The sequence below is a fragment of the Rhinoderma darwinii genome, chromosome 1 (genome assembly GCF_050947455.1).
Source record: "Rhinoderma darwinii isolate aRhiDar2 chromosome 1, aRhiDar2.hap1, whole genome shotgun sequence".
NCBI classification, from domain to species: domain Eukaryota; kingdom Metazoa; phylum Chordata; class Amphibia; order Anura; family Rhinodermatidae; genus Rhinoderma; species Rhinoderma darwinii.
Genome location: NC_134687.1, coordinates 244,246,529 through 244,271,719, shown reverse-complemented (window position 1 = coordinate 244,271,719; position 25,191 = coordinate 244,246,529). Strand labels below are relative to the sequence as shown.

The window sequence follows — 25,191 nt, the reverse complement described above, 5'->3', positions numbered from 1 at the left end:
TCTACTACTGTATGTACTACAGATTACTACTATGGTTTCTTCTGTTATCACTTTTGCATCAAATCTTGTTAATCTATTCTTTCAAAATAGAAATAAATCAACTTGGTCCAATTCACAGATTTTCATCTGGAATTCATTTCTTTCAGCATATTGGGTTATAAAAAGTGTAGCAATTCATTACATGCTAGAGTTCCACTATTTGCAATACTTGTAATTGAATATTTTTCTACAACATCATCACTTTTACATACCTGTTAATTCTGGGAATGTTTTTACAGTCACTGCTTCAGTTGTTAAGTCAGTAACCATGTCTGCTAAATGTGTCGTTGTTTCTACAGTTTTTCTTGATAAAATGTTTGTGACGTTTACAGATACAGGTGTTGAGGAATTCATTATTTCTGTTGTTTTTGAGCTTGTACTCATTTCTTTTCCTGTTGTGATAGTTTCACCAGTTCTGGTTGTTGAATCAGTAGTAGAAGATTGAGATGTAGCTGTGTCTTGTGATAAAGTGGTTTCTAAAATTGATGTCATTAGATCTCCTGTTGTTAATCGAGAAGTTTCTGAAGTATTTAATAAATCTTCTGTTATTGAACTTTTAGTTGTTCTAACTGCCGTAGAAGAAGGAGATATAGAAATAGTTTGGCTTAATCTTGACATTGTTGATGTTTCCGCTAAAGATGTGGTCGTTTCTCCAGTAGTTGATAAAAGTGTTGTAGTAGTTTCTGTTTCAGCTGTTGGAGTAACTGTTATTTGTTGAATTGTTTCTGTTGGTGTTGTTTCAGTGGTTGTCATTAGTGTTGTTTCTATTGAAGTGGATTGTACACTTTCTGAAGTAGTTGATGGCACTACTGTAGTTGCTAAGCCTGTACTTGTTTCTGCTCCTGCTGTAGTCATTTCTGCAGTCGTGGTTATTAAATCAGTAGTAGGAGATTGTGAGGAAACAGTTGTTTCGATTATTGTTGATGATATAGTTGTGTCTTGTGATAAAGTGGTTTCTGAGCTTGTTGTCAATAATACTTCTGTTGTTGGTGAAGTTTCACCTAAAGTCGTTGATAACGATTCCGTTGTTGAGCTTTCAGTTGTCGTCACTGCAGTAGACGAAAGAGGCAACAAAGTTGTTTGGCCTAATGTTGGGGATGTTGATGTTTCTGCTAAATATGTGGTGGTTTCTCCAGTAGTTGATAAAAGTGTTGTAGTAGTTCCTGTTTCAGCTGTTGGAGTAACTGTTATTTGTTGAATTGTTTCTGTTGGTGTTGTTTTAGTGTTTGTCATTAGTGTTGTTTCTATTGTAGTTGATTGTACACTTTCTGAAGTAGTTGATGGCGCTGCTGAGCTTGTACTTGTTTCTGCTCCTGCTGTAGTCGTTTCTGCACTTGTGGTTATTAAATCAGTAGTAGGAGATTGTGAGGAAACAGTTGTTTGTATTATTGTTGATGATATAGTTGTGTCTTGTGATAAAGTGGTTTCTGAGCTTGTTGTCAATAATACTTCTGTTGTTGGTGAAGTTTCAACTGAAGTCGTTGATAACGATTCCGTTGTTGAGCTTTCAGTTGTCGTCACTGCAGTAGACGAAAGAGGCAACAAAGTTGTTTGGCCTAATGTTGGGGTTGTTGATGTTTCTGCTAAAGATGTTGTGGTTTTTCCAGTAGTTGATAAAAGTGTTGTAGTAATTTCTGTTTCAGCTGTTGGAGTAACTGTTGTTTGTGGAATTATTTCTGTTGGTGTTGTTTCAGTGGTTGTCATTAGTGTTGTTTCTATTGTAGTGGATTGTATACTTTCTGAAGTAGTTGATGGCACTACTGTAGTTGCTAAGCCTGTACTTGTTTCTGCTCCTGCTGTAGTCGTTTCTGCACTTGTGGTTATTAAATCAGTAGAAAGAGATTGTGAGGAAACAGTTGTTTCGATTATTGTTGATGATATTGCTGTGTCTGGTGATAAAGTGGTTTCTGAGGTTGTTGTCAATAATACTTGCGTTGTTGGTGAAGTTTCACCTGAAGTCGTTGATAACTCTTCCGTTGTTGAACTTTCAGTTGTCATTACTATAGTAGTAGAAAGAGATGGCATAGTTGTTTGGCCTAATGTTGGGGTTGTTGGTGTTTCCGTTAAAGATGTGTTGGTTTCTTCAGTAGTTGATACAAGAGTTGAAAAAGTTTCTGTTTCAGCTGTTGGAGTAACTGTTATTTGTTGAGTTGTTTCTATTGGTGTTGTTTCAGTGGTTGTCATTAGTGTTGTTTCTATTGTAGTTGATTGTACACTTTCTGAAGTAGTTGATGGCACTACTGTAGTTGCTGAGCTTGTATGTGTTTCTGCACCTGCTGTAGTCGTTTCTGCAGTTGTGGTTATTAAATCAGTAGTAAGAGAATGTGAGGAAACAGTTGTTTGGATTATTGTTGATGATAAAGTTGTGTCTTGTGATAAAGTGGTTTCTGAGGTTGTTGTCAATAATGCTTCTGTTGTTGGTGAAGTTTCACCTGAAGTCGTTGATAACGCTTCCGTTGTTGAACTTTCAGTTGTCATTATTATAGTAGTAGAAAGATATGGTAAAGTTGTGTAATCTAATGTTGGGGTTGTTGATGTTTCCGCTAAAGATGTGGTGGTTTCTCCAGTAGTTGATAAAAGTGTTGTAGTAGTTTCTGTTTCAGCTGTTGGAGTAACTGTTGTTTGTGGAATTGTTTCTGTTGGTGTTGTTTCAGTGGTTGTCATTAGTGTTGTTTCTATTGTAGTTGATTGTACACTTTCTGAAGTAGTTGATGGCGCTACTGTAGTTGCTAAGCCTGTACTTGTTTCTGCTCCGGCTGTAGTCGTTTCTGCGGTCGTGGTTATTAAATCAGTAGTAGGAGATTGTGAGGAAACAGTTGTTTGGATTATTGTTGATGATATAGCTGTGTCTTGTGATAAAGTGGTTTCTGAGGTTGCTGTCAATAATACTTCTGTTGTTGGTGAAGTTTCACCTAAAGTCGTTGATAACACTTCCGTTGTTGAGCTTTCAGTTGTCGTCACTACAGTAGACGAAAGAGGCAATAAAGTTGTTTGGCCTAATGGTGGGGTTGTTGATGTTTCTGCTAAAGATGTGGTGGTTTCTTCAGTAGTTGATAAAAGTGTTGTAGTAGTTTCTGTTTCAGCTGTTGGAGTAACTGTTGTTTGTTGAATTGTTTCTGTTTGTTTTGGTTCAGTGGTTGTCATTAGTTTTGTTTCTATTGTAGTGGATTGTACACTTTCTGAAGTAGTTGATGGCACTACTGTAGTTGCTGAGCTTGTATGTGTTTCTGCTCCTGCTGTAGTCGTTTCTGCAGTTGTGGTTATTAAATCAGTAGTAGGAGAATGTGAGGAAACAGTTGTTTGGATTATTGTTGATGATAAAGTTGTGTCTTGTGATAAAGTGGTTTCTGAGGTTGTTGTCAATAATGCTTCTGTTGTTGGTGAAGTTTCACCTGAAGTCGTTGATAATGCTTCCATTGTTGAACTTTCAGTTGTCATTATTATAGTAGTAGAAAGAGATGGTAAAGTTGTGTAATCTAATGTTGGGGTTGTTGATGTTTCCGCTAAAGATGTGGTGGTTTCTCCAGTAGTTGATAAAAGTGTTGTAGTAGTTTCTGTTTCAGCTGTTGGAGTAACTGTTGTTTGTGGAATTGTTTCTGTTGGTGTTGTTTCAGTGGTTGTCATTAGTGTTGTTTCTATTGTAGTTGATTGTACACTTTCTGAAGTAGTTGATGGCGCTACTGTAGTTGCTAAGCCTGTACTTGTTTCTGCTCCGGCTGTAGTCGTTTCTGCGGTCGTGGTTATTAAATCAGTAGTAGGAGATTGAGAGGAAACAGTTTGGATTATTGTTTGTGATATAGTTGTGTCTTTTGATAAAGTGGTTTCTGAGGTTGTCTTCAATAATACTTCTGTTGTTGGTGAAGTTTCACCTGAAGTCGTTGATAATGCTTCTGGTGTTGAACTTTCAGTTGTCATTATTATAGTAGTAGAAAGAGATGGTAAAGTTGTTTGGTCTAATATTGGGGTTGTTGATTTTTCCGCTAAAGATGTGGTGGTTCCTTCAGTAGTTGATAAAAGAGTTGAAATAGTTTCTGTTTCAGTTGTTGGAGTAACCGTTTGTTTAATTGTTTCTGATGGTGTTGTTTCAGTGGTTGTCATTAGTGTTGTTTCTATTGTAGCTGATTGTATACTTTCTGAAGTAGTTGATGGCACTACTGTAGTTGCTGAGCTTGTACTTGTTTCCGCTCCTGCTGTAGTAGTTTCTGCAGTTGTGGTTATGAAATCAGTAGTAGGAGATTGTGACGAAACAGTTGTTTGTAATATTGTTGATGATATAGTTGTGTCTTTTGATAAAGTGGTTTCTGAGGTTGTCCTCAATAATACTTCTGTTGTTGGTGAAGTTTCACCTGAAGTCGTTGATAACGCTTCCGGTGTTGAACTTTCAGTTGTCATTATTATAGTAGTAGAAAGAGATGGTAAAGTTGTTTGGCCTAATGTTGGGGTTGTTGATGTTTTGGCTAAAGATGTGGTGATTTCTTCAGTAGAAAATAAAAGAGTTGTAGTAGTTTCTGTTTCAACTGTTGGAGTAACTGTTGTTTGTTGAGTTGTTTCTGTTGGTGTTGTTTCAGTGGTTGTCATTAGTGTTGTTTCTATTGTAGTTGATTGTACACTTTCTGAAGTAGTTGATGGCACTACAGTAGTTGCTGAGCTTGTGCTTGTTTCTGCTCCTTTTGTGGTAGTTTCTGCAGTTGTGGTTATTAAATCAGTTGTAGGAGATTGAGAGGAAACAGTTGTTTGGCTTATTGTTGATGATATAGTTGTGTCTTGTGATAAAGTGGTTCCTGAAGTCGTTGTCAATAATACTTCTGTTGTTGGTGAAGTCTCATCTAAAGTCGTTGATAACGCTTTTATTGTTGAACTTTCAGTTGTCATCACTGTAATAGAGGAAAGAAAGGGCAAAACTGTTGGGCTTAATATCGGATTTGTTGATATTTCTGTTAAAGATGTGGTGGTTTCTTCAGCAGTTAATAAAAGAGTTGAAGTTGTTTCTGTCCCAGATGTTGGAGTAACTCTTGTTTGTTGAATTGTTTCTGATGGTGTTGTTTCAGTGTAGGCTTTTGAAAGAGGGGGAACGGTATACTGATTAAAATAGACCCTCCATTGTGGCAAGTCTCCAATAGTTTGCAGCACAGTAGACAGCTTTTGTACAGCAGAAGTATTTTCAGTGCAGCGAAGAGGAATATACATGTGAGTGGTCTGAATGTCTGCTCTTATATATATATTTTTTTACAGTTGGGGCATTGGGCCTCACAGTGTGGACTTTGTGGCTGTAGCAGTATGTCTGGCACTACAGAGGGACTGTAGGTCACAATAAATGACGGTTTTGTGGCTGCCAATAAGAGGTCTGAGGTTCACATAAACTAAGAGCAAATATGTGTCGCTTTTTTGTATCCCTCAGTACATACTACTTAAAACACAATTTTTAAGGCTTGTATAATTTTGCAGTGAGACGAACATATACAGAACATTGCACAGACTTATTACATGCTACAATTTTAGTCATGTGGGTTACTGTAAAAACTGTGACTTACTTGTGGAACTCTTTGTTGTCTGTGTTGTGGCTACATTTACCGGTGTCTGGTTTATTGGACTGTCAGTAGCTGTTTGGACTTGTGATTCGGTTACTGTAACAAATTTTTATAACATTACTGGTATGGGTATGTATTGGTTACTGCCTCTTGCAGAAATAAAAAAAAAATCTAATTTTACATGTATCAGTAGTAATGACCACAATAACAGAGTTGTTCAGTCCAATGATCTATTCAGCCATCAACAGTCATGCAATCTCCATACACAAATATTGGTTATATTATGGGCCATACTGAAGAGCTCAGTGACTGTAAACGTAGCACTTTCTTAGGATACCACCTTTGCCACAATCTGTTTGTAAAATTTCTGATCTTGGAGATCTGCACCAGTCAACTGTAAGTGCTGTTATTGTGATGTGCGAATGCAAGAAAAAAAAAAAAACTGAAAAAGACCAAAGGAGCGCTCCTAGTTGACAAATATTTTCAACATTTTGTGTTGTGCTAACGGTATAACACAATATTTTAGTAATCTCAACTTGTGTGAATCCTTTATTGTCATCAAACAATAACGCGTTTCAGGGTGCATTCACCCCTTCTTCAGATCTGAAGAAGGGGTGAGTGCACCCTGATTTGCATTATCATTTGATGACAATAAATCCTTCACACAAGTTGAGATTACTGAAATATCATGTTGTACCGTTAGTACAACACAAAACGGTGAGAATATTTGCCAAGTAGGTTACATTAAGCCTTTCTTTATATGCCAGTAATGCACTAGGAACGCTCCTTTGGTCTTTTTCTGTTTTCTTTTTTTGCATTTGGTGACCATACATCTGGAATGGATAATCCAAGTGAGCTGTCTCGGTGTGGAGCATTCTGGCATACATTCTGGCATAGCATTGTCTCAACACAAGTTTGTGTCTGTCTTACACAACTTGAAAAGGAGAGCTTTCATCTATTTGACCCTTGATCTACTTTTATACTAGACGGATGCTCGTCCCATTAAGCGACTCTGTTTGTCTTTTTTCCTTTTATAACAAATTATCGTGAAATTGAAGGATCTATAAGTAACAACATAAAAATCACCTATCCCCAGTTGCATCACTCACTAGAGAGCTCCAAACTGCCTCTGGAATTGACATCAGCACAGGAAATGTGTGTCAGGAACTTTATGAAAGCGCTACTTTTAATTTTTTAGTGCTGTTGTAGACAAAGGGGTAACTCTTGCAGATAAAAATGGTTTAATTGATGTTGCTGAAGTCAATGATGTTGCAGATTTACTTAAAGGAACATAGGTTTCATGCAGATTTGTGTCTCTTGGAGGTGTCATTAAATGTATGTACGATATGGTTAAGTTATCACATTTGATGTTACTATTTTCATTGATCTAGATGGATCTGTATATGATGTTGAATTTGGAGTGGACATTGAAGAAGACTAAGTAGAGCTTATTTCAGATGTCAAAAGATTAGATGTCCTTCTTATATATGTTGTAGTTGGGGTTGTTGTAGACAATGAGCAGATGGACAAGATTGCTGGAATCCATAATGTTGCGCTTGATGTCACTATAGTTTCGGCTGAATCTGGAATACTTGCCAGTGGGGTTGTTGTCTGTTTATATGTACTTATGTTAACTTTGGTTTCTTGTAGATTTGTATCTTTTGGAGGTATAGTTAAATCTGTTGTGGTAAATGGCCTGATTAGAACGATTAAAAGTTAAATTTATTGATAGAGTATTAAAAATTGGCTCATATAGTCCAAATAGACATATGTACAGGCTCAGACAAGCGGTCAGGGATAGGAGACGGTCTATTGAAAACTCTGTTTACAGACCGATATCTCCTCTTATATTATACAGTCCTGAAAACCACTTGCTGAAAAAGATTGTTCCAGCCCAGCAGGCTCAAGTATGTGGTCGAAGGGGTTGGAATTAATTGTTCAGCAAGTGGTTTTAGAGCTGGATTATATTAAAGGAGATATCGGTCTGCAAACAGGACTGTTGATAGACCCTTTCTCTTTGACCACATGCTTGAGCCTGCTGGGCTGGAACAATTGTTCTAATCAAGCAGTAAACCTACCAACTAACTGAACGAAAATATTATATCAATACAATCAGTATTTAACTGTTGTAGTAAATGGTTCAATTATCTTTTCTGATGTTAATATTTCTGCTGATCCATATGAAACTGTAAATGATGTTTCACTTGGAGTGAACATTGAAAAAGACTCAATGAAAATAGTTGTTTGTGGTTGATGCAATGTCGAAGCTGAACCTGTGATTAATGAAAATGGAACCAATGAAGAAGATGAAGCAGAAGTTATTTCGCTTGGTATGAGCTGAGGAATACTGCTTTCAGCTTTTGTTCAACGTATTGTCGATATTGTAGTTGATGTGATAACAGTTGGAGATTAAAAAAAACATCCACTGGTATCAATAATCCTGCTGGGTGTGATAGTGTTTAATTTTACTTATGAATTTGCGCATTCACCAATAGTTGTGCGTGCCTGATGTGATACAGGAACCATTGTAATTTTAGTTGGTATCTGTATAAATGTCCTCAGTGGAACTTTCAGAGTTGTATTCATCGCAGTTCTTTGTAAGGCTGTTGAAGAATATGCTGTTCTGTCTCTTGTGGTGTTTTTAATATTTCTGTTAACCTAGATGGAGCTGGTTATAATTGGAGCAAACAATAAAGAAGATGCAGTGAACCATATTCTAGTTGTTATGACTTTGGGTGTACTGCTTTAATTTTTTTTAGTGGACATGAATAAAAGTCGGCATAAATAAATTGTGAACCCATAGTGGTTACTGGTTCAGATGAAGTCAATAAAGTTGTACTTAATTTTACTTTGGTTATGTTAGAACTCATGCCTTCTGCAATGGGTGCGAATGACTGAAGAAATTGTCCCTTGGATTCTTGCAAAGCGATTACAATTGTTCTTAAAGAGGCTCTGTCACCAGATTTTGCAACCCCTATCTGCTATTGCAGCAGATCGGCGCTGCAATGTAGATAACAGTAACGTTTTTATTTTTAAAAAACGAGCATTTTTGGCCAAGTTATGACCATTTTTGTATTTATGCAAATGAGGCTTGCAAAAGTCCAAGTGGGCGTCCTTACAGTAAAAGTCCAACTGGGTGTATATTGTGTGCGTACATCGGGGCGTTTTTACTACTTTTACTAGCTGGGCGTTCTGACGAGAAGTATCATCCACTTCTCTTCAGACCGCCCAGCTTCTGGCAGTGAGTTAGATCGACTTACCTGCAAACGCTGATGCTGCTGCAGAATCAACTGTAGCCTCTGGTGCCGATGTGGCCGTCACGATGCAGGACCTGTGAGTGACGTCACAGATCTGCACTGTCAGAAGCTGGGCGTTCTGAAGAGAAGAGGATGTTACTTCTCTTCAGAGCGCCCAGCTAGTGAAAGTATTAAAAACGCCCCGATGTACGCACATAATACACGCCCACTTGGACTTTTACTTTTAAACACACCCACTTGGACTTATGCAAGCCTCATTTGCATAACTACAAAAATGGTCATAACTTGGCCAAAAATGCTCGTTTTTTAAAAATAAAAATGTTACTGTAATCTACATTGCAGGCGCCTATCTGCTGCAATAGCAGATAGGGGTTGCAAAATCTGGTGACAGAGCCTCTTTAAGTCTTGTTTGCCAAAGGGATCAAATACTTATTTCTCTGTGCACAATGCAAATAAATATATATAATTTTGACAATGTGATTTTCTTTTTTTTTTTTTTTTTATATATATATAATCTATCTCTCACTGGTAAAATTAACCTAGCCTAAAAATTCTAGACTGTTCATGTCTTTGACAGTGGGCAAACTTACAAAATCAGCAAAGGGATCAAATACTTATTTCCTTCACTGTACTGTAGGTGCATTAAAGTTTACTTTTTGCTGAACTTGTTTAGCTGGCCAATTGTATTGTAGCAGAACCCAATCCATTTGTTATAAACACCTGTGTTTAGTGGTTATGGCAGGCTCTTATGTCCTTAGGGCAGGTTCACACCTGTGGTACAATAGTTGCATATCTAACAGTTAGAAGAAATGCATTTACATTTCCAAATGATTTCATGATCCCAGTCCATATACAAACAATATTTACAAGATTTGTCTGCCTCAATCTATAGTCACCTTTGTACAGAATATAAATGTGACTTACATGTGGAACTTTGTGTAGTCTTTAATGTAGTCGAAATTGTACACTGGTTTATTCATAAAAAAATTATTGTAAATACAATATTTCAGACCATTAATAAATCTGTGAGTTGGATATTGGTACACGATCTGAGGAAGATAGTAAACAGTTTCGGGCCCACTGCTTATGGGACGGTCCGTGCAGAATTTCCACAGCGCTTACGCAAAATAAATTGACATGCTGCAGATTGAGAATATGCAAAGCAGATCAATTTCTGCACTTTTTTTCTGCAGAAATTTCAGCACAGAAATTCGAAACGGAGATTCCACATAATTTCTGTCCCATGTGCAGGGAGTATATAAGTTTTCGGTTTTAGTGCTACACAATGAAGTGAAAAAAGGATGATATCTGCTGTTTGCAAAATAACAGTCATCACAAAGTTCTCCCACATGTAGTGTCTTTAAACATTCTTTACACAATTCTAATTCAAATGGACAGCAGTTGTTTCTCCATGAGAATACATACGATAACTAAGACTTACCTGTGGAGCTTTGTGTGGTCTGTAATGTGGTCATGTTTTCCGGAGCCTGGTTTGCTGGGTTTACGGTAACTTTTTGGATTGGAGGTTCTGATTTTGTAAAAGAAAATCATTAGACACAACTACAAAAACAAGTAATATTTAGCTATATCATAAAAAACGGATTAAAAACCTGTAAGTAAATACAACATATGCTACAAAAAAAATGCTAAGTGTCGTCACCTCACTTGTAACTCGACACCTTCACTCTCTGAAAACCACTCAATCCTATATGAACAGCTCATTGTACATGTAATGAGACAGAAATGTCATATCTAAACGCATGTTTTGCTACAAAGAAGACAACTCTTTGGGGGAACAGATGTGACAACAATTTCTGTACCAAAATATTCTTCTTACCAATCAGACTTCAATCACGCCATTAATGTTTATAGTGTAAAATCCCTTTAAAGCGGATCTGTTAGGTTTCCTATGCTAGCCTATATGATGGCAACATAGAGATAGGAGATGCTGAACTCGGGGATATGTAGTTTTCTATCATTTGATTCAGTGTTTGCTTTAGGGTGGATTCACAAGCAGCAGACTTGAAATTTCTGCGACTGAAAATCATTTCAATTCATCCGCATGCAACTTGCAGAAATCCATACATCTGCTTTAGAAACAAACCCATTCAGATGAAGCATCTGAAGAAATTTCTGCAACAAAAGACTGGTTTCACACACAGTGTTTTGCTGCATTTTTATTTGTTTTCACGTATTTGTGGCACCGTTTTTTGTGAAGCCAGATGTTACATTATAGTCTAACGTAAGATATAAAGTGACCAAGTGACGTTGGTAGCAATGCTGGAGTCCCCAGGCAGAGCATCAGCTGATGCTCTGCTCGGGAACTCCAGCTATAGGAAACCCCTGAAGTCACTGACCAAATGTCGGGAGCAGTGCTGGAGTACCGAGCAAAACGCCAGCTGATGCTCTGCTCGGGGACTCCAGAAATAGGCAATGTGACAGCCCCTTGCGGTCATTCCATTGATAACACGCCGACACGAACAGCACAAGAAGCAAGCCGCCATCAATATTAGAAAAGCTCCAGAACTTCCGGGAACAGTTCACCGGGTTTGAACGGAACCATTTAGTAGAGAATTTTTTATTAAAATATATTAGTAAGTGACTTCTTTTTACATAAAAATATGAATGCAAAGCAATTTTTGGTCCCCGGATAACCCCTTTAATGATGTGTGAAAAAGCCTTAATGACCAGCTACATTTTTCAGTTTTTACCTCTCTGCCTTTTAGCAGCCAAAACGTTTTTATTTTTTCATTGACGTGGCTGTATGAGGCCTTGTTTTATGTGGGAGAAATTGTATTTTTTTTGTGCGGTTTAGGGGTAGAAAAAGTTAACTAAATATAGGAAAAAGTGATCCTCTGCATGTTTTTTTATTTTTAATTCTTATCCCATTCATGTTTCACGCTAAATAACCTGTCAAATAAATTCTTCTGGTTAATACGGTCGTGTAGATACCTAATATGTGTAGGTTTTTTGTTTTTATGTATTGTAGGGGCAATAAAATATATTTTATGCAAAATAATGAGCTTTTTGAGGGACTTTTTTTTATTTATTTATTTTTTTGTCTTTTTTTTTTCACCACTAAAGGAAATCTTTATTTACAACATTATTTTTTGCTTATAATGTATTATCATACTGCTGTATGATACAGGCTTCTGTTAGGGTAGCACATAGTGTGCCCTAACATCAGGCAAATTGAACAGACCTTTCTAGGTCACCAGGGCTGACTGTACGGGGATTCCCTGGACTTCGATCGTGTCACCATGTTTCCAGAGACGTGATCAAAGAGGGAAGTTCCCCTTGATCTTACTGCAATGATCAAAGGGTTAAACAAAGGGTTAAACAGCTGCAGTCTGAATGTAATCCGATCACAGCTGTATTCAGCAGGATGCTCTAAGTTCAGGAGCTGTAAGTTACAGCTCCTGCTTAAAGGATGAGTGTTCACCAGCCTCTTCTACAGCAACACCAAAAGATATCGCTGTAGACAAAGCACCTGCACCACCTATCGTCAAAAGACAGTGAGTGGTCGTTAAGGAGTTAAAAACAGCTAAGGCTAGTCCAATGAATACCATTTATGGCATATCTATAAGTTATCTGATTGATGGTCAGAAAGCTAGGATCCCCACCGATCATAAGAATCTGAGTCCCATGCCTCAATTGATAGATAAAAGATGAGCATCATTTGGCTGTTTCCTTAAGTCCCCCTATACTATAATAAACAGTGCCATGTACAGGCATGGCAGACTCTCCCTACTTCTCCTCCCATTATCCATCAGTTTCTAAAGAATAACAAGGGACACTTGACCCCTATTCTGGTTTGGGTATCAGCGGATTAACCACCACTGGTAAAACTTCTATGGCATATCCTCTGCATATGCCATAAATGCCATTCCTCAGAATACAACTTTAACTTAACATGATTGTTAAAAATATATTGACCACATAATGTTCTTCTACTACTGTATGTACTACAGATTACTACTATGGTTTCTTTTGTTATCACTTTTGCATCAAATCTTGTTAATCTATTCTTTCAAAATAGAAATAAATCAACTTGGTCTAATTCACAGATTTTCATCTGGAATTCATTTCTTTCAGCATATTGGGTTATAAAAAGTGTAGCAATTCATTACATGCTAGAGTTCCACTAGGTGCAATACTTGTAATTGAATATTTTTCTACAACATCATCGCTTTTACATACCTGTTAATTCTGGGAATGTTTTTACAGTCACTGCTTCAGTTGTTAAGTCAGTAACCATGTCTGCTAAATGTGTCGTTGTTTCTACAGTTTTTCTTGATAAAATGTTTGTGACGTTTACAGATACAGGTGTTGAGGAATTCATTATTTCTGTTGTTTTTGAGTTTGTACTCATTTCTTTTCCTGTTGTGATAGTTTCACCAGTTCTGGTTGTTGAATCAGTAGTAGAAGATTGAGATGTAGCTGTGTCTTGTAATAAAGTGGTTTCTAAAATTGATGTAACTAGATCTCCTGTTGTTATTCGAGAAGTTTCTGAAGTACTTAATAAATCTTCTGTTATTGAACTTTTAGTAGTTTTAACTGCAGTAGAAGAAGGAGATATAGAAATAGTTTGGCTTAATCTTGACGTTGTTGATGTTTCTGCTAAAGATGTGGTGGTTTCTTCAGTAGTTGATAAAACAGTTGTAGTAGTTTCTGATTCAGCTGTTGGAGTAACTGTTGTTTGTTGAATTGTTTCTGATGGTGTTGTTTCAGTGGTTGTCATTAGTGTTGTTTCTATTGTTGTTGATTGTACGCTTTCTGAAGTAGTTGATGGCACTACTGTAGTTGCTAAGCCTGTACTTGTTTCTGCACTTGCTGTAGTCGTTTCTGCAGTCGTGGTTAATAAATCAGTAGTAGGAGATTGTGAGGAAACAGTTGTTTGTATTATTGTTGATGATATAGTTGTGTCTTGTGATAAAGTGGTTTCTGAGCTTGTTGTCAATAATACTTCTGTTGTTGGTGAAGTTTCACCTGAAGTCGTTGATAATGCTTCCATTGTTGAACTTTCAGTTGTCATTACTATAGTAGTAGAAAGAGATGGCAAAGTTGTTTGGCCTAATGTTGGGGTTGTTGATGTTTCTGCTAAAGATGTGGTGGTTTCTCCAGTAGTTGATAAAAGTGTTGTAGTAGTTTCTGTTTCAGCTGTTGGAGTAACTGTTATTTGTTGAGTTGTTTCTGTTGGTGTTGTTTCAGTGGTTGTCATTAGTGTTGTTTCTATTGTAGTTGATTGTACACTTTCTGAAGTAGTTGATGGCGCTGCTGAGCTTGTACTTGTTTCTGCTCCTGCTGTAGTCGTTTCTGCAGTTGTTGTTATTAAATCAGTAGTAGGAGATTGTGAGGAAACAGTTGTTTGTATTATTGTTGATGATATAGTTGTGTTTTGTGATAAAGTGGTTTCTGAGCTTGTTGTCAATAATACTTCTGTTGTTGGTGAAGTTTCACCTGAAGTCGTTGATAATGCTTCCGTTGTTGAACTTTCACTTGTCATTAATATAGAAGTAGAAAGAGATGGCAAAGTTGTTTGGCCTAATGTTGGGGTTGTTGATGTTTCTGCTAAAGATGTGGTGGTATCTCCAGTAGTTGATAAAAGTGTTGTAGTTGTTTCTGTTTCAGCTGTTGGAGTAACTGTTATTTGTTGAGTTGTTTCTATTGGTGTTGTTTCAGTGGTTGTCATTAGTGTTGTTTCTATTGTAGTTGATTGTACACTTTCTGAAGTAGTTGATGGCGCTGCTGAGCTTGTACTTGTTTCTGCTCCTGCGGTAGTCGTTTCTGCAGTTGTGGTTATTAAATCAGTAGTAGGAGTTTGTGAAGAAACAGTTGTTTGTAATATTGTTGATGATATAGTTGTGTCTTGTGATAAAGTGGTTTCTGAGGTTGTTGTCAATAATACTTCTGTTGTTGGTGAAGTTTCACCTGAAGTCGTTGATAATGCTTCCGTTGTTGAACTTTCAGTTGTCATTACTATAGTAGTAGAAAGAGATGGCAAAGTTGTTTGGCCTAATGTTGGGGTTGTTGATGTTTCTGCTAAAGATGTGGTCGTTTCTCCAGTAGTTGATAAAAGTGTTGTAGTAGTTTCTGTTTCAGCTGTTGGAGTAACTGTTATTTGTTGAGTTGTTTCTGTTGGTGTTGTTTCAGTGGTTGTCATTAGTGTTGTTTCTATTGTAGTTGATTGTACACTTTCTGAAGTAGTTGATGGCACTACTGTAGTTGCTAAGACTGTACTTGTTTCTGCTCTTGCTGTAGTCATTTCTGCGGTCGTGGTTATTAAATCAGTAGTAGGAGATTGTGAGGAAACAGTTGTTTGTATTATTGTTGATGATATAGTTGTGTCTTGTGATAAAGTGGTTTCTGAGCTTGTTGTCAATAATACTTCTGTTGTTGGTGAAGTTTCACCTGAAGTTGTTGATAATGCTTCCGTTGTTGAACTTTCAGTTGTCATTACTATAGTAGTAGAAAGAGATGGCAAAGTTGTTTGACCTAATGTTGGGGTTGTTGATGTTTCTGCTAAAGATGTGGTGGTTTCTCCAGTAGTTGATAAATGTGTTGTAGTAGTTTCTGTTTCAGCTGTTGGAGTAACTGTTATTTGTTGAGTTGTTTCTGTTGGTGTTGTTTCAGTGGTAGTCATTAGTGTTGTTTCTATTGTAGTTGATTGTATACTTTCTGAAGTAGTTGATGGCGCTGCTGAGCTTGTACTTGTTTCTGCTCCTACTGTAGTCGTTTCTGCAGTTGTGGTTATTAAATCAGCAGTAGGAGATTGTGAGGAAACAGTTGTTTGTATTATTGTTGACGATATAGTTGTGTCTTGTGATAAAGTGGTTTCTGAGCTTGTTGTCAATAATACTTCTGTTGTTGGTGAAGTTTCACCTGAAGTCGTTGATAACGCTTCCATTGTTGAACTTTCAGTTGTCATTACTATAGTAGTAGAAAGAGATGGCAAAGTTGTTTGGCCTAATGTTGGGGTTGTTGATGTTTCTGCTAAAGATGTGGTGGTTTCTCCAGTAGTTGATAAAAGTGTTGTAGTAGTTTCTGTTTCAGCTGTTGGAGTAACTGTTATTTGTTGAGTTGTTTCTGTTGGTGTTGTTTCAGTGGTTGTCATTAGTGTTGTTTCTATTGTAGTTGATCGTACACTTTCTGAAGTAGTTGATGGCGCTGCTGAGCTTGTACTTGTTTCTGCTCCTGCTGTAGTCGTTTCTGCAGTTGTTGTTATTAAATCAGTAGTAGGAGATTGTGAGGAAACAGTTGTTTGTATTATTATTGATGATATAGTTGTGTCTTGTGATAAAGTGGTTTCTGAGCTTGTTGTCAATAATACTTCTGTTGTTGGTGAAGTTTCACCTGAAGTCGTTGATAATGCTTCCGTTGTTGAACTTTCACTTGTCATTAATATAGAAGTAGAAAGAGATGGCAAAGTTGTTTGGCCTAATGTTGGGGTTGTTGATGTTTCTGCTAAAGATGTGGTGGTTTCTCCAGTAGTTGATAAAAGTGTTGTAGTTGTTTCTGTTTCAGCTGTTGGAGTAACTGTTATTTGTTGAGTTGTTTCTATTGGTGTTGTTTCAGTGGTTGTCATTAGTGTTGTTTCTATTGTAGTTGATTGTACACTTTCTGAAGTAGTTGATGGCGCTGCTGAGCTTGTACTTGTTTCTGCTCCTGCTGTAGTCGTTTCTGCAGTTGTGGTTATTAAATCAGTAGTAGGAGTTTGTGAAGAAACAGTTGTTTGTAATATTGTTGATGATATAGTTGTGTCTTGTGATAAAGTGGTTTCTGAGCTTGTTGTCAATAATACTTCTGTTGTTGGTGAAGTTTCACCTGAAGTCGTTGATAATGCTTCCGTTGTTGAACTTTCAGTTGTCATTACTATAGTAGTAGAAAGAGATGGCAAAGTTGTTTGGCCTAATGTTGGGGTTGTTGATGTTTCTGCTAAAGATGTGGTGGTTTCTCTAGTAGTTAATAAAAGTGTTGTAGTAGTTTCTGTTTCAGCTGTTGGAGTAACTGTTATTTGTTGAGTTGTTTCTGTTGGTGTTGTTTCAGTGGTTGTCATTAGTGTTGTTTCTATTGTAGTTGATTGTACACTTTCTGAAGTAGTTGATGGCACTACTGTAGTTGCTAAGACTGTACTTGTTTCTGCTCCTGCTGTAGTCATTTCTGCGGTCGTGGTTATTAAATCTGTAGTAGTAGATTGTGAGGAAACAGTTGTTTGTATTATTGTTGATGATATAGTTGTGTCTTGTGATAAAGTGGTTTCTGAGCTTGTTGTCAATAATACTTCTGTTGTTGGTGAAGTTTCACCTGAAGTCGTTGATAATGCTTCCGTTGTTGAACTTTCAGTTGTCATTACTATAGTAGTAGAAAGAGATGGCAAAGTTGTTTGGCCTAATGTTGGGGTTGTTGATGTTTCTGCTAAAGATGTGGTGGTTTCTCCAGTAGTTGATAAAAGTGTTGTAGTAGTTTCTGTTTCAGCTGTTGGAGTAACTGTTATTTGTTGAGTTGTTTCTGTTGGTGTTGTTTCAGTGGTTGTCATTAGTGTTGTTTCTATTGTAGTTGATTGTACACTTTCTGAAGTAGTTGATGGCACTACTGTAGTTGCTAAGACTGTACTTGTTTCTGCTCCTGCTGTAGTCATTTCTGCGGTCGTGGTTATTAAATCAGTAGTAGGAGATTGTGAGATAACAGTTGTTTGTATTATTGTTGATGATATAGTTGTGTCTTGTGATAAAGTGGTTTCTGAGCTTGTTGTCAATAATACTTCTGTTGTTGGTGAAGTTTCACCTGAAGTCGTTGATAATGCTTCCGTTGTTGAACTTTCAGTTGTCATTACTATAGTAGTAGAAAGAGATGGCAAAGTTGTTTGGCCTAATGTTGGGGTTGTTGATGTTTCTGCTAAAGATGTGGTGGTTTCTCCAGTAGTTGATAAAAGTGTTGTAGTAGTTTCTGTTTCAGCTGTTGGAGTAACTGTTATTTGTTGAGTTGTTTCTGTTGGTGTTGTTTCAGTGGTTGTCATTAGTGTTGTTTCTATTGTAGTTGATTGCATACTTTCTGAAGTAGTTGATGGCACTACTGTAGTTGCTGAGCTTGTACTTGTTTCTGCTCCTGCTGTAGTCGTTTCTGCAGTTGTGGTTATTAAATCAGTAGTAGGAGATTGTGAGGAAACAGTTGTTTGTATTATTGTTGATGATATAGATGTGTCTTGTGATAAAGTGGTTTCTGAGGTTGTTGTCAATAATACTTCTGTTGTTGGTGAAGTTTCACCTGAAGTCGTTGATAATGCTTCCGTTGTTGAACTTTCAGTTGTCATTACTATAGTAGTAGAAAGAGATGGCAAAGTTGTTTGGCCTAATGTTGGGGTTGTTGATGTTTCTGCTAAAGATGTGGTGGTTTCTCCAGTAGTTGATAAAAGTGTTGTAGTAGTTTCTGTTTCAGCTGTTGGAGTAACTGTTATTTGTTGAGTTGTTTCTGTTGGTGTTGTTTCAGTGGTTGTCATTAGTGTTGTTTCTATTGTAGTTGATTGCATACTTTCTGAAGTAGTTGATGGCGCTGCTGAGCTTGTACTTGTTTCTGCTCCTGCTGTAGTCGTTTCTGCAGTTGTGGTTATTAAATCAGTAGTAGGAGATTGTGAGGAAACAGTTGTTTGTCTTATTGTTGATGATATAGATGTGTCTTGTGATAAAGTGGTTTCTGAGGTTGTTGTCAATAATACTTCTGTTGTTGGTGAAGTTTCACCTGAAGTCGTTGATAATGCTTCCGTTGTTGAACTTTCAGTTGTCATTACTATAGTAGTAGAAAGAGATGGCAAAGTTGTTTGGCCTAATGTTGGGGTTGTTGATGTTTCTGCTAAAGATGTGGTGGTTTCTCCAGTAGTTGATAAAAGTGTTGTAGTAGTTTCTGTTTCAGCTGTTGGAGTAACTGTTATTTGTTGAGTTGTTTCTGTTGGTGTTGTTTCAGTGGTTGTCATTAGTGTTGTTTCTATTGTAGTTGATTGCATACTTTCTGAAGTAGTTGATGGCGCTGCTGAGCTTGTACTTGTTTCTGCTCCTGCTGTAGTCGTTTCTGCAGTTGTGGTTATTAAATCAGTAGTAGGAGATTGTGAGGAAACAGTTGTTTGTATTATTGTTGATGATATAGATGTGTCTTGTGATAAAGTGGTTTCTGAGGTTGTTGTCAATAATACTTCTGTTGTTGGTGAAGTTTCACCTGAAGTCGTTGATAATGCTTCCGTTGTTGAACTTTCAGTTGTCATTACTATAGTAGTAGAAAGAGATGGCAAAGTTGTTTGGCCTAATGTTGGGGTTGTTGATGTTTCTGCTAAAGATGTGGTGGTTTCTCCAGTAGTTGATAAAAGTGTTGTAGTAGTTTCTGTTTCAGCTGTTGGAGTAACTGTTATTTGTTGAGTTGTTTCTGTTGGTGTTGTTTCAGTGGTTGTCATTAGTGTTGTTTCTATTGTAGTTGATTGCATACTTTCTGAAGTAGTTGATGGCGCTGCTGAGCTTGTACTTGTTTCTGCTCCTGCTGTAGTCGTTTCTGCAGTTGTGGTTATTAAATCAGTAGTAGGAGATTGTGAGGAAACAGTTGTTTGTCTTATTGTTGATGATATAGATGTGTCTTGTGATAAAGTGGTTTCTGAGGTTGTTGTCAATAATACTTCTGTTGTTGGTGAAGTTTCACCTGAAGTCGTTGATAATGCTTCCGTTGTTGAACTTTCAGTTGTCATTACTATAGTAGTAGAAAGAGATGGCAAAGTTGTTTGGCCTAATGTTGGGGTTGTTGATGTTTCTGCTAAAGATGTGGTGGTTTCTCCAGTAGTTGATAAAAGTGTTGTAGTAGTTTCTGTTTCAGCTGTTGGAGTAACTGTTATTTGTTGAGTTGTTTCTGTTGGTGTTGTTTCAGTGGTTGTCATTAGTGTTGTTTCTATTGTAGTTGATTGCATACTTTCTGAAGTAGTTGATGGCGCTGCTGAGCTTGTACTTGTTTCTGCTCCTGCTGTAGTCGTTTCTGCAGTTGTGGTTATTAAATCAGTAGTAGGAGATTGTGAGGAAACAGTTGTTTGTATTATTGTTGATGATATAGATGTGTCTTGTGATAAAGTGGTTTCTGAGGTTGTTGTCAATAATACTTCTGTTGTTGGTGAAGTTTCACCTGAAGTCGTTGATAATGCTTCCGTTGTTGAACTTTCAGTTGTCATTACTATAGTAGTAGAAAGAGATGGCAAAGTTGTTTGGCCTAATGTTGGGGTTGTTGATGTTTCTGCTAAAGATGTGGTGGTTTCTCCAGTAGTTGATAAAAGTGTTGTAGTAGTTTCTGTTTCAGCTGTTGGAGTAACTGTTATTTGTTGAGTTGTTTCTGTTGGTGTTGTTTCAGTGGTTGTCATTAGTGTTGTTTCTATTGTAGTTGATTGCATACTTTCTGAAGTAGTTGATGGCGCTGCTGAGCTTGTACTTGTTTCTGCTCCTGCTGTAGTCGTTTCTGCAGTTGTGGTTATTAAATCAGTAGTAGGAGATTGTGAGGAAACAGTTGTTTGTATTATTTTTGATGATATAGATGTGTCTTGTGATAAAGTGGTTTCTGAGGTTGTTGTCAATAATACTTCTGTTGTTGGTGAAGTTTCACCTGAAGTCGTTGATAATGCTTCCGTTGTTGAACTTTCAGTTGTCATTACTATAGTAGTAGAAAGAGATGGCAAAGTTGTTTGGCCTAATGTTGGGGTTGTTGATGTTTCTGCTAAAGATGTGGTGGTTTCTCCAGTAGTTGATAAAAGTGTTGTAGTAGTTTCTGTTTCAGCTGTTGGAGTAACTGTTATTTGTTGAGTTGTTTCTGTTGGTGTTGTTTCAGTGGTTGTCATTAGTGTTGTTTCTATTGTAGTTGATTGCATACTTTCTGAAGTAGTTGATGGCGCTGCTGAGCTTGTACTTGTTTCTGCTCCTGCTGTAGTCGTTTCTGCAGTTGTGGTTATTAAATCAGTAGTAGGAGTTTGTGAGGAAACAGTTGTTTGTATTATTGTTGATGATATAGTTGTGTCTTGTGATAAAGTGGTTTCTGAGCCTGTTGTCAATAATACTTCTGTTGTTGGTGAAGTTTCACCTGAAGTCGTTGATAATGCTTCCGTTGTTGAACTTTCAGTTGTCATTACTATAGTAGTAGAAAGAGATGACAAAGTTGTTTGGCCTAATGTTGGGGTTGTTGATGTTTCTGCTAAAGATGTGGTGATTTCTCTAGTAGTTAATAAAAGTGTTGTAGTAGTTTCTGTTTCAGCTGTTGGAGTAACTGTTATTTGTTGAGTTGTTTCTGTTGGTGTTGTTTCAGTGGTTGTCATTAGTGTTGTTTCTATTGTAGTTGATTGTACACTTTCTGAAGTAGTTGATGGCACTACTGTAGTTGCTAAGACTGTACTTGTTTCTGCTCCTGCTGTAGTCATTTCTGCGGTCGTGGTTATTAAATCAGTAGTAGGAGATTGTAAGGAAACAGTTGTTTGTATTATTGTTGATGATATAGTTGTGTCTTGTGATAAAGTGGTTTCTGAGCTTGTTGTCAATAATACTTCTGTTGTTGGTGAAGTTTCACCTGAAGTCGTTGATAACGCTTCCATTGTTGAACTTTCAGTTGTCATTACTATAGTAGTAGAAAGAGATGGCAAAGTTGTTTGGCCTAATGTTGGGGTTGTTGATGTTTCTGCTAAAGATGTGGTGGTTTCTCCAGTAGTTGATAAAAGTGTTGTAGTAGTTTCTGTTTCAGCTGTTGGAGTAACTGTTATTTGTTGAGTTGTTTCTGTTGGTGTTGTTTCAGTGGTTGTCATTAGTGTTGTTTCTATTGTAGTTGATTGCATACTTTCTGAAGTAGTTGATGGCGCTGCTGAGCTTGTACTTGTTTCTGCTCCTGCTGTAGTCGTTTCTGCAGTTGTGGTTATTAAATCAGTAGTAGGAGATTGTGAGGAAACAGTTGTTTGTATTATTTTTGATGATATAGATGTGTCTTGTGATAAAGTGGTTTCTGAGGTTGTTGTCAATAATACTTCTGTTGTTGGTGAAGTTTCACCTGAAGTCGTTGATAATGCTTCCGTTGTTGAACTTTCAGTTGTCATTACTATAGTAGTAGAAAGAGATGGCAAAGTTGTTTGGCCTAATGTTGGGGTTGTTGATGTTTCTGCTAAAGATGTGGTGGTTTCTCCAGTAGTTGATAAAAGTGTTGTAGTAGTTTCTGTTTCAGCTGTTGGAGTAACTGTTATTTGTTGAGTTGTTTCTGTTGGTGTTGTTTCAGTGGTTGTCATTAGTGTTGTTTCTATTGTAGTTGATTGCATACTTTCTGAAGTAGTTGATGGCGCTGCTGAGCTTGTACTTGTTTCTGCTCCTGCTGTAGTCGTTTCTGCAGTTGTGGTTATTAAATCAGTAGTAGGAGTTTGTGAGGAAACAGTTGTTTGTAATATTGTTGATGATATAGTTGTGTCTTGTGATAAAGTGGTTTCTGAGCCTGTTGTCAATAATACTTCTGTTGTTGGTGAAGTTTCACCTGAAGTCGTTGATAATGCTTCCGTTGTTGAACTTTCAGTTGTCATTACTATAGTAGTAGAAAGAGATGACAAAGTTGTTTGGCCTAATGTTGGGGTTGTTGATGTTTCTGCTAAAGATGTGGTGATTTCTCTAGTAGTTAATAAAAGTGTTGTAGTAGTTTCTGTTTCAGCTGTTGGAGTAACTGTTATTTGTTGAGTTGTTTCTGTTGGTGTTGTTTCAGTGGTTGTCATTAGTGTTGTTTCTATTGTAGTTGATTGTACACTTTCTGAAGTAGTTGATGGCACTACTGTAGTTGCTAAGACTGTACTTGTTTCTGCTCCTGCTGTAGTCATTTCTGCGGTCGTGGTTATTAAATCAGTAGTAGGAGATTGTAAGGAAACAGTTGTTTGTATTATTGTTGATGATATAGTTGTGTCTTGTGATAAAGTGGTTTCTGAGCTTGTTGTCAATAATACTTCTGTTGTTGGTGAAGTTTCACCTGAAGTCGTTGATAATGCTTCCGTTGTTGAACTTTCAGTTGTCATTACTATAGTAGTAGAAAGAGATGGCAAAGTTGTTTGGCCTAATGTTGGGGTTGTTGATGTTTCTGCTAAAGATGTGGTGGTTTCTCCAGTAGTTGATAAAAGTGTTGTAGTAGTTTCTGTTTCAGCTGTTGGAGTAACTGTTATTTGTTGAGTTGTTTCTGTTGGTGTTGTTTCAGTGGTTGTCATTAGTGTTGTTTCTATTGTAGTTGATTGCATACTTTCTGAAGTAGTTGATGGCACTACTGTAGTTGCTGAGCTTGTACTTGTTTCTGCTCCTGCTGTAGTCGTTTCTGCAGTTGTGGTTATTAAATCAGTAGTAGGAGATTGTGAGGAAACAGTTGTTTGTATTATTGTTGATGATATAGATGTGTCTTGTGATAAAGTGGTTTCTGAGGTTGTTGTCAATAATACTTCTGTTGTTGGTGAAGTTTCACCTGAAGTCGTTGATAATGCTTCCGTTGTTGAACTTTCAGTTGTCATTACTATAGTAGTAGAAAGAGATGGCAAAGTTGTTTGGCCTAATGTTGGGGTTGTTGATGTTTCTGCTAAAGATGTGGTGGTTTCTCCAGTAGTTGATAAAAGTGTTGTAGTAGTTTCTGTTTCAGCTGTTGGAGTAACTGTTATTTGTTGAGTTGTTTCTGTTGGTGTTGTTTCAGTGGTTGTCATTAGTGTTGTTTCTATTGTAGTTGATTGCATACTTTCTGAAGTAGTTGATGGCGCTGCTGAGCTTGTACTTGTTTCTGCTCCTGCTGTAGTCGTTTCTGCAGTTGTGGTTATTAAATCAGTAGTAGGAGATTGTGAGGAAACAGTTGTTTGTATTATTTTTGATGATATAGATGTGTCTTGTGATAAAGTGGTTTCTGAGGTTGTTGTCAATAATACTTCTGTTGTTGGTGAAGTTTCACCTGAAGTCGTTGATAATGCTTCCGTTGTTGAACTTTCAGTTGTCATTACTATAGTAGTAGAAAGAGATGGCAAAGTTGTTTGGCCTAATGTTGGGGTTGTTGATGTTTCTGCTAAAGATGTGGTGGTTTCTCCAGTAGTTGATAAAAGTGTTGTAGTAGTTTCTGTTTCAGCTGTTGGAGTAACTGTTATTTGTTGAGTTGTTTCTGTTGGTGTTGTTTCAGTGGTTGTCATTAGTGTTGTTTCTATTGTAGTTGATTGCATACTTTCTGAAGTAGTTGATGGCGCTGCTGAGCTTGTACTTGTTTCTGCTCCTGCTGTAGTCGTTTCTGCAGTTGTGGTTATTAAATCAGTAGTAGGAGTTTGTGAGGAAACAGTTGTTTGTAATATTGTTGATGATATAGTTGTGTTTTGTGATAAAGTGGTTTCTGAGCCTGTTGTCAATAATACTTCTGTTGTTGGTGAAGTTTCACCTGAAGTCGTTGATAATGCTTCCGTTGTTGAACTTTCAGTTGTCATTACTATAGTAGTAGAAAGAGATGACAAAGTTGTTTGGCCTAATGTTGGGGTTGTTGATGTTTCTGCTAAAGATGTGGTGATTTCTCTAGTAGTTAATAAAAGTGTTGTAGTAGTTTCTGTTTCAGCTGTTGGAGTAACTGTTATTTGTTGAGTTGTTTCTGTTGGTGTTGTTTCAGTGGTTGTCATTAGTGTTGTTTCTATTGTAGTTGATTGTACACTTTCTGAAGTAGTTGATGGCACTACTGTAGTTGCTAAGACTGTACTTGTTTCTGCTCCTGCTGTAGTCATTTCTGCGGTCGTGGTTATTAAATCAGTAGTAGGAGATTGTAAGGAAACAGTTGTTTGTATTATTGTTGATGATATAGTTGTGTCTTGTGATAAAGTGGTTTCTGAGCTTGTTGTCAATAATACTTCTGTTGTTGGTGAAGTTTCACCTGAAGTCGTTGATAATGCTTCCGTTGTTGAACTTTCAGTTGTCATTACTATAGTAGTAGAAAGAGATGGCAAAGTTGTTTGGCCTAATGTTGGGGTTGTTGATGTTTCTGCTAAAGATGTGGTGGTTTCTCCAGTAGTTGATAAAAGTGTTGTAGTAGTTTCTGTTTCAGCTGTTGGAGTAACTGTTATTTGTTGAGTTGTTTCTGTTGGTGTTGTTTCAGTGGTTGTCATTAGTGTTGTTTCTATTGTAGTTGATTGCATACTTTCTGAAGTAGTTGATGGCACTACTGTAGTTGCTGAGCTTGTACTTGTTTCTGCTCCTGCTGTAGTCGTTTCTGCAGTTGTGGTTATTAAATCAGTAGTAGGAGATTGTGAGGAAACAGTTGTTTGTATTATTGTTGATGATATAGATGTGTCTTGTGATAAAGTGGTTTCTGAGGTTGTTGTCAATAATACTTCTGTTGTTGGTGAA

General features: G+C 37.1%; 1 protein-coding gene across 1 annotated transcript in view; it reads right to left on the bottom strand.

Annotated features, from left to right (window-relative positions):
* The window catches only part of LOC142740658 (mucin-16-like), a 33,518-nt gene extending 32,617 nt beyond the window's left edge, over positions 1-901 (bottom strand). The window contains exon 1 of the mRNA XM_075850073.1: positions 252-901. Coding sequence (XP_075706188.1) covers positions 252-894 — 643 coding nt within the window. The 5' untranslated portion in view covers positions 895-901. The remainder of the gene's footprint in view (positions 1-251) is intronic.
* Between the last annotated feature and the right edge of the window lie 24,290 nt (positions 902-25,191).